Raw genomic sequence first — 14,993 nt, 5'->3', positions numbered from 1 at the left:
ACGAGTAAATACGGTATATTAACACTGACTCTTAAAGAAGTTGAGAAAGGACTACATCATCATTTATCCTTACAGACACTATTAAAAAAAAAATGTTTTTACCTGCCAACAGCTTCAGTGCTCTGGGAACATTTGCTTAGCCTTCAGGGAACATTTGTGACACAAAAAAGAAAATTGTTTATATCTCAAAATTTTAAATATTAGGGACTAGTTGATGCACTATTGCTTCGCTACGGCAGTCTAGAGGCAAAAGGTAACTGTTGCACTCCTCATTGTAGATGCCCCTCTTTGTTGGTACGTTAGTGCCACATCTCTAATTGGGGGGAAAAATATCAAATTTTGAAATTATACTTATGAAAAAAAAAATTGTGAGTATTACCAATGTAACGAGAAAATTAAGGTGTTTTCACTTTGCAAATAAACTTATAATACGAAAACTTGGACACCAAATTTAATACAGAACTCTTTAAAAACAATGCAGAGTGTGATAAATGTATGAAGTATTCATTTTAGGGAAAATGGTAAATACTTTTCCCCTTTTTAAAACCTAACTGCAATTCTGTTTAGCAATACGGTACTATCGTTTTCGAGGTTATACTTCTTTACGCACGTTGAGGGTGAAATTTTGGTTTGCAATTAAATAAGAATTAAATAAGCACACATTACACAATGGAAATCTGACAGACTGAAAGTCTAATGCGCATGCATGCAGAAACTGCTATAGCCACGAGCCGAAGTCATCAAGATGGCAGACCCTCGGGGAATGTACCAAGTGTATTGGTGTGCCAAAAGTAAATTTAATGGTAGTGAAAATATCTTGAAAAACATTTTGTAAAATTGGTTGTTAAAAAGTACGTGAAAGGATGACGACACCAGTTAATTTATAGTTTATTCATTTGTAGTTCACATTCCTTAGGCACTTACTAACTTAATGTACATTTATTTACATAGTGCTTGTTAAATTTTAGTATTTGGTATGAGGCTTAGGGTGTAATTTAGATTTTTTGTTATATGTAATGTCATTTCTAAACAAAACAGTTTTTAATAGTTTTTGTGTAAGTGATATTAATTATTTTAATTTTTAAGAGGTGATGAGCATAAAATACCATACCCATAAACCCCAGCAGTACTCAAAATATTTTTTGTTCTGTTGTTTTGTGTTGGTATGCTGTTTTCATCCTATTTCTTCCTCTATAAATATGATATTTATGACTTTGATTTCAATTTTTGTTTATGAATTTTTTCTTTTAATAGTAAAAAGTATTATTGAGATTGAATTATGGCTAAGTAGATATTCTTACAAAAAACATTTACCAATTCCTTGTAGCGCTGGTGATTGCTTGAAAATTACTTAATTTACCATTAACATTAAATGCACAATGTATTTAAGGTACTTAATTGGATAAGGATTAATGCTGTATTGCTTAAAATTGCTTCGTAAATAAGCCATTATTTCTCGTAAAAAATGGTTATAGTGGGTTATCCCTAAGAGATAGACATATACCATCGTGGACTTTTTTGTAGACCTTTTTAAGGTGTACAATACTGTACACATCTATCTTGTAGGGTTCAGCCGGCATTTGCAATGTAAGCGCAAAAAAATGTGTTTATTTACGACATCACATTGGAAACCTATAAAATTATCAGTGTTTCTCTACTATATTATGCATGTATTATACATATAAACCTTCCTCTTGAATCACTCTATCTATTAAAAAAAACGCATCAAAATCCGTTGCATAGTTTTAAAGATCTAAGCATACATAGGGACAGACAGCGGGAAGCGACTTTGTTTTATACTATGTAGTGATTACATTTTAATTCTTTTTGCCACGGTTTAAATTATCAAATGAAGGCTTTTTTCTTCTATAAACTGTTAGAAATTTTTTTTTAATTTTGTACTGTTATAATTTATTTTTTAACTGCAATAAATAATGAAGTAATAACACAAAAATCCCATAAATAATTTGCACAATAGGTTAGTAAATATAAGCCAGCATGAAAGTGGCAAAGAACATTTTGAAAATCCCACCAAGGCCGCCATTTTCGAATCAGTTCAAAGTCTAGCCACCGTGAGCGCTGTAATAATGTCAATAATCATATAATGAGAAATTCTCATCTATTCACAACTTTTATCTATATAATCTCTGCGCTACACGAACTACAGACAAACTCTCTTTTTTATTATTACAGAAGATGGACTCAGTCAAATCTTTGAACCCTTGAATCTTCAGTATTCAAGAAAAACGTTTTTAAGAAAAATACTGTATAAAATTTTAGCTAATACAAAAATGCAATATTGACTCAACTGAAGTATTTAAGCTCAATTATATTACCTAGTGTTTGCCAAGATATTGTACATCTGGATCCCCCAAAATCCTGAAAAACTCACGTTTTTTAGGATTTGTGGGAAGTTCTATATTTTATTGATTTAAGACACGACAAAGGCTAAAACCAAATTATTAATTTAAAACTGTTTACAACACGATTACATGTTCTTAGTTCATTCAGGGTTGACAAAAAAAATTGGCCTTAAAGTTTTTAAAAACTATTAAATAAATATTTACTTATTTTATAAAGCATTTTATAAACAATTTATTAGTCACACTATGAGTTTATTTAAAATGATGAGCAAAAACCCAATATTTAAATAAGAGAAGAGAAAAGGGTGATGTACCTGGAGAGATAGCACTTGATCCTCCATGAGGGATATGAGCGGGGACACTACGATAGTGAGGCCCCGGCAGTACACAGCGGGGTATTGGTAGCAGAGCGACTTGCCGTAGCCAGTCGCCATTATAACGCAGTTGTCACGTTTATCCTGGAAACATAAGCACTTGGTCAGCACTCAGTATCTCAAAAATATATATGTATACACTAGGTAAAACAGTTCTTAAAACATTTAGTGTAAACAAGTTGTATCCACTTGAAAGTTGATGTGATTTTTAGAATAAATATCAAAACATCTAAAGTAATCTAATTTTTTTTATAACATGCATTCCTCAAAAATTGAAACACCTGTTTAATCTCTCATGAAGTTGATTTTTTTCCCCCAAGCTATTAAACAACCTAAACATTAAAAGCCTTATTTAATTGCAATAACTCTATCAAATTTCTAATTGTTTGGATTCAATTCATGTGTGTATGTGTATATATGTGTGTACATCTATACCACACTAGAGCTGCAGCCGAACTAGCCTCATTAGGCTAGTGGATCCCTTAGCTATGGAATCCACTAGAAGTGCATCAAACTGGATGCGGCCATCTTTTTGGTTGCTTATTAATTCTCACAAGGGATGCATTGCATCCTACATGTGTCCACTAAAATCGAGTTTTCTAGGGATGCGACACTCGCATCCACTGCTGCATCCCTACATCATTACATTCAGAATCAGATTTTATTTTGTTTGAATATAATATTACTTTAAATTTTTTACATAAGATTTTTATAAGCATAATGATAAATCAAATAGATACTAATAAAAACGTTAATAAAAATTACCACAAGGCGAATGTCGAGTTACAGGTCTTATTTAATTCTCATTATAAGTATTTTTAATATTTTGAGATTCGTAACAAAATTTTTATTTTGACCGCTGACATTTATAACATTAATACCTTAGGGTTTGAATTTTTCAAAATATTAAAATGTGGTTTGTTGGTTTGGTGTTTATTACTGATACTCATTTTCTTTTCTTATGCTTTATCAGACTCAGAGATTTTTAATTTAATTTATCTTAAAATCATATTAACCTCCTTTTCAGCCCTTAGGGGTTGAATTTCACAAAATGGCAAAATTGTGGTTGGTTGTTCTAGTGGGTTTATTATTGGTATCCATCCTCTTTTCTTATGTTTGGTTAGTTTCGGAGATATTATTTATTATATTAGTATCACATTTTCCCCTTTTTCATCCCTTTAGGGGTGCAATTCTTTAATTTTATATTATCGCTAGTGTTTAAGTTAGTCAAAGAACTTACTATAAAAAAATCACTCACGTAGTTTATTTATTGATGATGGTCAAAACAAACAGGCAAAAATTCTAAAAAATATTTTTGATTTTAAAATGATGTTAATAGCCATTTCCAATAGTTTTTCTTCTTCTTCACAATTTCATCCAATGTACAGATTTTTTACCTTAAACAGTTTTATTATTAGTACAGATAATAGAGAAAGTATTTAAGATAGAACAATGAGCATCTGGATTATGTTTAATTGAATGAAGTTCTACAATTAGGTGGTACTGCAAATGTTTTCACTATAGCAAAATTTTTTATCAAAATAATTGTGGGTAACACCTTTGTTCTCACACTCAATTAGTTCAAATATCTGGTGGCATCCAAACAAAAAATATTACTTAATCAGTTGGCCTTAAGATGGCCGAGAATCACTATCATGCTAGACGAACTTCCTTCTACTTGATGTCTAGCAAAGCTCTCCTTCTATTGTGATCGTGAGTGAGCATCCCACGTCCCTAATAAAAAAAAAACTGTCTGTACAACACAGTTTCTACAGCCACAAAATTTACAGTGGCTGTAGAACTTTGTTCAATTAAACTTTAGCCACACGCTCAGTGTTCTATCTTAAATACTTTCTCTTTTACTTAACAATAGAAATTATGTTCAGCTCCAACATCAAAGATGTAGGCCTATACCGGATTTGGGAAGCACTTTAAACCATAAGTTACATAAATGCTTTTAACTTATTTTGTCGTGACGAACCTAAAGCCGAAGTTTGTCGGTTTAATTCAGACTCACCTGTATATATACCCATATATACATAATACACATGTGTGTTCACACATGGAGTAGATAACCAAATATAAGTCACACAATGTGAAACATGCCAGCAGAAACAAAAAATATTTAGTCAAAATAATTACAAGACAAATTATAAAACAACACACCTCAATTATAGAGCGAATAATCTTCCACTGCATTGGTCGAAAATTTGTATGTCCAAAATAAGTTTTCAAAACTTCAATATTAGATTCCTGTGGTTCTGGAACTCCTTCTGCCTGAAATATAAATAAATGTTTTGGCATGAGAGACATTCTGGTGGATGGTTTGTAGCCCAATGCTGTCTTGAGTTGCTGTAGGTACCTACAAAATTAGTGACACAAATGTTGAGCAATGCTAGATTAATCAAAGGGCTTTCATGATAGGACTTTTAATGCATCTGGTTTCAAAGCATAAGATAATGGTAAGATGATGTTGCAGGTGCCTATGCTATATTGGGTTCACTTTGAAATGAACTAATGAGTCCTATTATATTATACATTAAATAAGTATTTGTCTGTCATATCAGTACATGAATTGGGAATTGCTTTAAGTGAAAATCAACACAAACCACTATCAGTGGCCATCAATTCAGAACAGAGCCATTTTATACAATGTTTAGTCGTGAAATGCTTCCCTGAAATGCTGACACACTGTGTGTGTACCAGACATTAAGATGTTTATTCAGCTCTAGTTTAACAGCAGTTAAAAGGTTATAATGGGTTCACCTCTCACTAAGAAGAAATAGGGAACTTGGAAATATGGCAAAACGGAGACTGTAGGTCCTCTTCGAGGAGGTTACATGCTTGTTGTCCTTCCACACTGCGTTGCTGCTCATTTCTCGCTGTGACCAGGAGTGACAGTTGCCACCTACGTGTCCCACTCCACAAGCCTGTTGATTCAATTGTCTTCCCTCCCCGCCCTAAGCACAAACTACTCATGGTCATTGAAGTAGTTCTGTCTGAACGACAATACTGCTCAGCATCTCACATGCTCGCACTGCTAACATGCTGCAGCTGACTGTTGGTGCTGTGTGGGATAGGGAGACTACTAAATGAACAGCTTGATGCATTAATTACATTTTTTATTTTTTGAACTTAACATCTCGTTGATAATGTCATTAAAAACAAACACCCACAACATAATCAGGGATTGCGGAGAAGGACCCCGCAGAGGCCTATATTAAAAAACTCTAGTGATTTCAAGAAATCATGGAAAACCGACATTGGTATGTGCCGGACCGGGATTTGAATCTGTCCTCTCTGGAATGTGAGTACAGTTTCTTGCTGCAGCACCACCTAGCTCCATGGCAACACTTGGGCAACTTTACGTCACATCTTCCCTGGCGGCTAGGCTAGAGCACAGTTCCTGATGATGCGGCTGAACATAACCACCTCTTCTAGTGAAGCTACCACACAGCAAGACAGCTTGGTGCCATCAGGCAATGCTTCGTGAGAGGCAACCAAGGGCGGACTTGCATTCCAGAGTATGCGCTGCTATCTGGGGGATGGATATGCGGAGGAGAAGGGAAGGACGAGAGATGGGAATGCACAGTCCGACGGAAATGATTAAGGAGTTGGGGTGGGAAGCATTACAGGGGAGGAGATGATAAGTGATGAGGGGGAGAGGGACAGCTGGGAACTAGGGTGCACAAGGTGTGTACAAAGGGAGGAGAGATATCAGGCGAAGCTTTTGAGCATGTGGAGGGGGAAGGAAAGAGGGAGGCACGCCTTTCTTGTGCCCAGACAGGGTGGGAGTGGAATGGGCTGGAGGAAGGAATGCTGGAGGTGAGAGATGCTAGGGATCTGAGACGATGACTACAATGTGGGGGAGGGGGAGGGGGAGAGTGAGAGAAAGGGGAGGAAACCTTGCCACTAAGTGAAAGCCCAATTGTGAGTGTAAATCTAAATTTAATCTAATCATAGGACCTGGGTCCTCACTCCTGGTTAAGTAACTGGTCATCACACTTGAGAAATTATAAACTTGAGTAAATGTTGAAAGTAGCTACTGGCTGGAACTAAGTGGGATAAATAAACTAAATAAATTTCATCTGAATCTAGAATTAATACAATGAGTAATTTTCTTATGTCACAGTTTTTCAGGAAATTAATAATAAAATTCAGAAAATACTTTCTTTTTTTTTCGGCAACTAGAAACATTCCAGGATTTATCTTGAAAACAGCTTCTTTATATTCCAACTAGTTTCTGAGAAATCACTGATTAATACCTATGGATTGATGCAGCCGTCACAATTTTTTTACGTTCTTATGCATGGAGGATCACAGAATCTGCAAACCTAATATGTATTCACAACAGTCTGTTGTGAGGTTGCATTTGTGCATGTTCGGTACAAATACTACAAATTTGTTACATCGTGAGAATGGTAGTTTGAATTAGGTTAGCTTCATTACAAATACTTTTATATATTGTGGATGGTTAGTTAGATTAGTATAGCTTCATTAAAAATACCGTAAAATTACTTTTAATGGTCGCTTTGGCATTCAATGTTGTGTGGCAACCAGTTCACACACGTCCAATCAGAGGCCCAAATAGTTACGAAATTCACCAAATATTACCAAAATTTGCAGCTCGCATGAGCAATTCAGTAGCACATATTACAAAATAAATATGCGCATGAAAGATATCCATGTCATGTTTTATCTTAATTTGATAACGACTGATGATGAGACTTATGTGAAGGAGAAATTAGAGAATAGTCAAGCTACATTAAAAATACTTTAAAAAAAAAGTATGAACTGTTGATTAGATTAGTATAGCTACATTAAAAATACTGTGAAAATGTGTGAAGGTTGGTTAGGTCAGGATAGCTACATCATAAATTGGTAATTCTTAAGCAACCATTAAATATATTTTACATTATTTTTAAAGTAGCTATTCTAACCTAATTAACCATCTACAATGTTTTAAAGTATTTTTAATGTAGCTAACCTAACCCTCGACCATTCTCAATAGTATTTGACTTAAGTTCTCCAAAACATAAACATACGGACCCAACGGGAAAGCAAAAAAATGCAGCAACCGCGTCAATGCACAGGTATTGTAATATAAACTATAAATGGTGATTTTTCAGAAACCATTAGGAATTTAGAAACATAGTTTTCAGGGTAAATAGAGGAACGTCTTTAGTGTTCAAAAAAAGTATTTTCCGAATTTTATTTACAAAAAAGCTGCCAAGCAAGAATTTTACCATACAATGTTATTTGACACATGGAGCACTGAAATATTACAAGTTAATTTTTTTAACATGTAAAACACAAGGTTTGGATTTCCATGTTAACAGTGTTCACCATGGTGTAGAGCACAATGCAAATGAATGTAAGATGTATCCACAGGTTAGGCTTAAGTCTGAATTACAATTGCCCGTCGTGTCTGCCAAGCGATATGCAACACTCTGCTTGTCTGTCATAGTATTTTTCCATTTCAATTCTGAGACCTGATGAGAAAACTTAAATTTTGGAGAAAAATTCTCTTCTGTAATTATATTATACAATAATGTAAACTAAGTTTTCATAACTCATAAAACAATTTTTTTTTCAATTTAGTATTTATTTTCAGATTTCCAGTGTTACCATGTGTAATTAATAAACTTCTGTGACTCAACACCTTTTTTTGTTTAAAAAAAACAGCTTTACAAATGTGTTCAAAAGTAAGTTAAAAAATAATTTTGAAAGCAGCTAAACAATTAAACAAATTTTAATACCTCCTAATGTAATAAGATTTGACATGCAAACACTTAAATGACGGTAAATATGTAGTTGGGCGGTATTTGCGAAAAAAATGTTAAAAATCCGAAAATACTTTCATTTTATGCTCTTTAACTTCCTCTTTTCATTAAAAGCGGCGGAGGTAAGAAATTCCAAATATTTTAGGAGATATCGAATTTTTAATTTTCATCATATGTATTTGAATGGTATTTACGAAAGAAAATGTTAAAAATCAGAAAATACCTTTATTAGATGCTGTTCAACTTCCTCTTTTCATTAAAAGCGGCGGAGATAAGAAATTCCAAATACTTTAGGGGATATCGCATTTTTAAATTTCATCACAATTATGCCAGTGTATTCCTGTGGCTTACACCATTGTTTCTTGTTTACGAGTATCTATTTTTTTATTGGATAATGATGTCACGTGATTGTTCGTGATAGGCCAGAATTCAAATGACCCACTACGTGATTATTTTCTTCATTTATTGTTTAAAACGGTGAGTTTTTAACGTTTCTAATTTTAAAGTCTTATTTGTTATTGTTGTGCAAGTAATAAGAAACAACAAAATTTTAAGTGAATTGTTACTGTTCATCCTTTGGCCCGGTTTGTTAGGTCAGGTCAGTTACATTATAAATACTTTAAAACTAAAGAACCATTGAAATTAATTCATATTATTTTTAATGTACGCTTAGTTTCAAAGTATTTATAATGTAACTGACCTGACCTAATCAACCATTTTCATTAATTAGGCATTCACAAACACAGGTCTTGTATAGCAAAATAAGAACGGCGATATCTCCTAGAGTATTTGGAATTTCTTATCTCCGCCGCTGTTGAAGTTGAAGTTGAAGAGCATCTAATAAAGGTATTTTCGGATTTTTAACATTTTTTTTCGCAAATACAGCTCAACTACATATGATGAAATTTAAAAATTTGATATCTCCTAAAGTATTTGGAATTTCTTACCTCCGTCGCTTTAAATGAAAAGAGGAAGTTGAAGAGCATCTAATAAAGGTATTTTCGGATTTTTAACATTTTTTTTTTTTTTGCAAATACCGCTCAACTACATATTTACCTAAATGACATTAGGAGGTTATAATTTCATGTGTCCGTCCGTCAGCGAATAAGATGGCCCAAAAAATTCCATCTGTCCATCAAAAGCTTGGTAACTTCATACTTTTGACAGTCGGACAGAATTTTTAGTTCCATCTTATTGGCTGCAGGTCTCGTGATTGACGATGGATGACATACGGACGGAGGCGACAAGTTATTGTAATTCCGGCCTAAAAGTTCTGTTTCACGTATCCAAATTTATTCCTTGATCCTAATGGCATCATCCTGTATACATTGATCCTGTGGTAAATGATGCATGCTGTTTTAATTTAGTATATGAAAATAACCTGGACATAAAAACTTTTCATATATCAATGAATTATCATCATAAGTTAAACATGAATGAAATTTCCATACAATATAAGTTTGTATTTGATATTTTGGTTTTCGTTTGGCTAGAATCTTTATATCTCGAATCTTTAGATGTTCTAAATTAAAACAACAGGCATCATGCACCACAGAATCATGCCATTATGATCAAGGGATGAACTTGGTCATGTGATATGGAACAATTACCTAATTTCGAAATGTTGACAAAATTAAAATAGTAAAATAATCATTATTTGTATTTGTATGAGTCAGGATTTTAAATGATGTATAAACATTTCATCAATTATGTTAAATTTCTGTTGGTTTCATTTAGTCAGAAAATGAATAGGTATAGATTTATTATTTTATTGTTATATCCAAATGGAGCGGTTTTCCCCACCACTCATTTCTCTTTACGACCACCCTGGGCGTATTTATGGAAAAAAAAACAACTCAAATTTAGTCAAATGCTCAACTTGAGAATATTTACCTCATATTCCTCTGTCAAATCATTTTTATTTTCGTTACTCAGAAATTCTTTCGCCAATTCATCCTCATCTTCAAACATTTCTGAGGAAAATACTTCATGATCACCTGAAAATTCCATATTTTAATACTTTATGTTTACACTTTTTGAGTTAATGTCATTTTTAATTAAAACATTTCATCGTAACCACATTTCGACCCTTCAGCGCGCTTCGCGCTCCAAGAAATTACATAATTAAAGGAAACCATAGAGTACATTTACAGGTAGAGTAAGGTTGAGGCATGGAGTTAGAAATAGTCGATCGAAACAATAAAGTTGTATAAAAAAGAAAAAGAAAAATTAATGATGCAATAGTATCAAATTAAAAAAAATAATAATAGGCCGAACAGAAGGATACAAATAAATGTTTGATTTATAATAGAACAAGTGTGATATTAGAGAAAAAGTATACAATACTAGTACTGTGAGGAAGATAATTAAAAGGAAACAGTAGGTGAATGAAGCCTACAGGATCAATTTGTAACTTCATACATAGTGGCACATCCATGAGTTAAAAAATACACCCGACTTTGCGATTCTCACTTGAAGCTACTATTAGAAATTGTAATGAATAAAACACTTTCATCATATTTCACCATTGTTTTGTTTTTGTAGTCTATACTGTACTACACCATCCATACCATAATGCATCAGGGCAAGGTTACCATGTGTTTGCAATATCATTGAAGTACCTAACCATATACCAATCCATCATACCTACAGAAATTGCTCACATTCCTTTATCTGCTGATGATCTTCAAACATATTTTTTTAAAAACATCACTGAGTATCAGCGAGAGGCAGCCGAGGACACCACTCCAGACGAGCCCGAGGACCTAACCGATGGGGAACTGGAAGCGGACGCACCCCACGACCACGGCGAGACACCCTGTCCCGCAGAAACCGCGCCACGAGGGGAGGCCCCCGAGAGCGAGCCCCCCCCCCTCTCCACCCAAGGCATCAGGAACCTACGGAGACTCACACCACGCCGTGCCAGCGGAGAAGGGGCCCACCCCGCCATGCCCGGTGCTGGGTGACGGAAGTCATGGGGGACGACTCCGAAGACTTCGCCAGAGCGACCCCTGACCCCGAACCTATCATATCTGACCCAGACGAGGCCGAAGAGGAATCGCCCCCGAGCCCGACCAGAGGCGGTTGGGGACACGCAGCCTCCCTTGCCGATGCAACTTTACGCGTCACCGTCACGCAACCACGCGAGGAGGGTGCTGGACGTCCCCGACGGACAAGGCGCAGGCCAGCGAGGCTGCAGGAGTTCGTCCTGGACGGGAACGCCAGCCTTACGGATGGCAAGGCCCGACAAGCCCGGAGGAAGGTAGCCCACGAGAGTGCCCCCGACAGGAGCGTTGGCCTCCGATCTGCCTGGCCGAGTACGTCTTGGGCAGTCTCATGGCGTCCGCCTGCGCCAGCACCTCACGCGCCGCGGTGCCGCCTCTCGGCCCAGCTGCCCACGTAGCGATCGAGGCAGTGTCCACTTGCACCAGCACTTCATGAGCCGCCGGCGCTAAGATGCCATGTGCCATGGGATCGCGTCACGAAGGGTGCTGGCTGTGCTAGGGGGTCGTCAAACGGCGGGAGCAGGAACACGGGGTGGAGACAGGCTTCAGCTTGGTTTGGGGGGGGGGGGGCGTTTGACATCGTACCGACCATGGCCTTTAAGCCTGTGCTCCACACCGCCAGTACCGGATCCCATTTTCGGAGCGCACAGCTAGCCCAGCCGTAATGAGTCAAGCGAGCTCCCTGGGCGTGACCACAATTAACTGAATTAAACATCAGGACACGAAACCCCGGGGGCTCGACTACAGAAAACCATTCTCAAACGAGGCATTAAGGGCGGTATTCCAAGACATTTGAGTAAGGTAGCGAATATGCACTGCCTTTCTCAAACGAGGCATTAAGGGCGGTATTCCAAGACATTTGAGTAAGGTAGCGAATATGCACTGCCTTGTTGGGCAACTGCTGTACTCTAACTCTCGGGCCATATTCCAAAACGTGTCCTAACTGAACCCCTGTAAGGTATCAATTCGGCAGCCGTTTTGATAAACGAGGACTTGTGCGAGGCTATAAACAGGTGTACTTCGTGGAATACATCGTAATTTTAGCTTATTTTTTAAAACTATGGAATTATAATGTGAAATAAAATATTTAATTTTGGTTGTACAAGAATAAATGATGAATTTTTGGCCGTATTTATGTTTGCTGTTTTTTAAGATATATTAGGGGGGAAATTGTAATTGTAAATGTTCCTTTAAATTTCATTAAAAAGGAATATATATATATATATATATATATATATACAGTTATGGATCAAATCGACAACAGATAGGACACCAAAAATCAGTGCCCTAAAAATAAGGGACTGGCCGTTTCCTATCGTGCATTTGGAATATGGTTAGGGTACAGGAATTGCATATTCAACACCTAAACCCTTATTTATGTGTCTTGGAATACGGCCCTAAGACAAAATTAATTAATCACAAGCAGTGAGCAAGTGCGTTGCAGAGACTCCGTGCGTGCGCGGCATGCACGGAACAGAAAGCAAACCTCGTTACTAGCCACAGCGGCTACTGGCCTTGATTAATTGGCCTGTGATAGAAGTCTAGCCAAACTAAGGGAATTCAAACCCAAACAGTGCTCATTGAGAAAATTTATAGTTCAATTTACAGTCGCCAACTTGGTGCCGCTTTTTAAATTATTAAATCATTTAAAACAACTGTTAAGCCTTAGGCAACTATTTACCAGGTGCAAAGTTTTAATCAAGCACCTGGAACATGTTTTTACTCATAGTATAACAAATTATGTTATTATAAGTTTTTGGTGCCGACTCACAAAATAGGTGAAAGTTGCCTCCCTTGCGAGGCGGCCATCTTTTGGCAGTCTCCAACCACTCCGGCGCCGAGAACAGACGTGTGGTGGGCAGCATTCAAGTTATTTTCACTGATTATTTTTATTCTGCACTATACCTTCTTAACTAAATCCTTTTATTAATTTACCGCTGCCCACGTCAACTCGGCGCGTATTTTGCAGAACCGGGCCTATCCCGACCGTCTTTATTGTGATACTGCGCTGCGTATCGTATCACGAAACTTAAGGTACTGGCCGACTCCAGCGAGAGCATTTTATTTAAGGACTCCGTGCGTATGCCTGCCGGCTGCACTATCACGTAAGTGTTACTACGAACTGCACTGCACTCGTTAACTTTTGGCGCTGGTCGTCTCCAGCGAGCATTGACCCATAACCCGCGAGACTGCCACAGTATTTATTTCAGTGTCGCGTTAGTGTTGTGTTTTTTTTTTTTTTTGTTTTTTTGATTGTTTTGTAAGTGTAACTGTGTAACCTCTAGACGTTGCCAAGTGTTGATGAGAGTGTTTATAGCGAGACTGAACCGCGGAGCGAACGTGTAAAGCTTACTGTGTACCCACGCGAATCCCCGGTGATGCTCTTAAATTAAACGTAATTCTCACCAACTTGTGTTACAATCATTTCTGTAGTCTTCCGTCCTCAACACGGCCGAGCGGCCTTCACAGCCAAAGGAAAACCATTCAGGTTAGATTTCATGCCGTGTACCTGGCGGGGCACACGGAGGCAGAGTACCCACGACCCGACATCAATGGCTTAGCAGCCCGCTAGCCTGGCGCCCCTCTGGACAACAACAGCATCGCGACGCCCGTAGCGCCCGTCAGGTACCTCCCGGGCCTTTCACAAAGGTCGGGTGACGGCAAAACAGAGTGGTGGATACCTGGAGGACATCGCTCGTTAGCTTGGCTGATGATGGGGTAATGTTTGCCTGGCATCAGTTCTATGAAAAGCAGCCTCACACTCTTAGGAGGGATTGGTCCATTCGTCCTAATGTGGCTGACCGAGGATAAATCCGCATTGGAGATGCTTAGGCAGCAACTTCTGGACTATTTGTTGGTCCACTTCCTGTGGACCTGGGTACATAATTCTTTGATGACCAGCTTTGTTGCTATAGTACTGGGCGTTGAACTAGGTTCATGTTGCGAATTCCATGGTTAAAATAACAATGCACTAAAACCTTATTAAACTAGATATATGATGGTAAGAAAACATTGAGACAATAGATGGCAAATTGCCTTTCGACCATGTCTGGTCTCTGCAGTGGCCTGGGCGGAACTAGAGACCAGGATGTTGGGATGCGCCACTCCTATTTGCATGGCGCAGAAGTGACGTTGCCGTCGTCCGGGGTCTCGGGCTCGAGTCCCGGTGTGGCTCCTAGTGGGAAAAGGCGGTTCTTGCTACGTATTGTCCGGGTGGGCGCCAGACTAGCTCGGTTCTAGTCGTGAGTTTGGGGGTCGTGGATGTATGTGCCCCTGCGTGGCCCACTAGGGCCGGCGGCGGTGTTGCGTGAGATGATTTTAAATAAGAGGCGTGGAGTTAAGGTGGTGGTGTCGTACCTTTTATTCATAGGAACGAGTCGTACACAATACAACACTCTACAGAGGTCCCCGGGGGGGGTTTACTCGTTATTCCGTGGCGCCGTATGGTTTGTGTTCCGCGTTACGTGG

General features: G+C 37.7%; 1 protein-coding gene across 1 annotated transcript in view; it reads right to left on the bottom strand.

Annotated features, from left to right (window-relative positions):
* Positions 1–10,652, bottom strand: part of LOC134536797 (bifunctional 3'-5' exonuclease/ATP-dependent helicase WRN-like) — a 40,281-nt gene extending 29,629 nt beyond the window's left edge. Inside the window, exons 1-3 of the mRNA XM_063376727.1 lie at positions 10,414–10,652; positions 4,904–5,014; positions 2,678–2,821 (exon numbers count right to left, since the gene is read on the bottom strand). Coding sequence (XP_063232797.1) covers positions 2,678–2,821; positions 4,904–5,014; positions 10,414–10,530 — 372 coding nt within the window. The 5' untranslated portion in view covers positions 10,531–10,652. The remainder of the gene's footprint in view (positions 1–2,677; positions 2,822–4,903; positions 5,015–10,413) is intronic.
* Positions 10,653–14,993: the final 4,341 nt, after the last annotated feature.

Source organism: Bacillus rossius, chromosome 11 (genome assembly GCF_032445375.1).
Source record: "Bacillus rossius redtenbacheri isolate Brsri chromosome 11, Brsri_v3, whole genome shotgun sequence".
Lineage (NCBI taxonomy): Eukaryota > Metazoa > Arthropoda > Insecta > Phasmatodea > Bacillidae > Bacillus > Bacillus rossius.
Note: the sequence above shows the minus strand (reverse complement) of the source record. Positions and strands in the feature narration are given on the sequence as shown.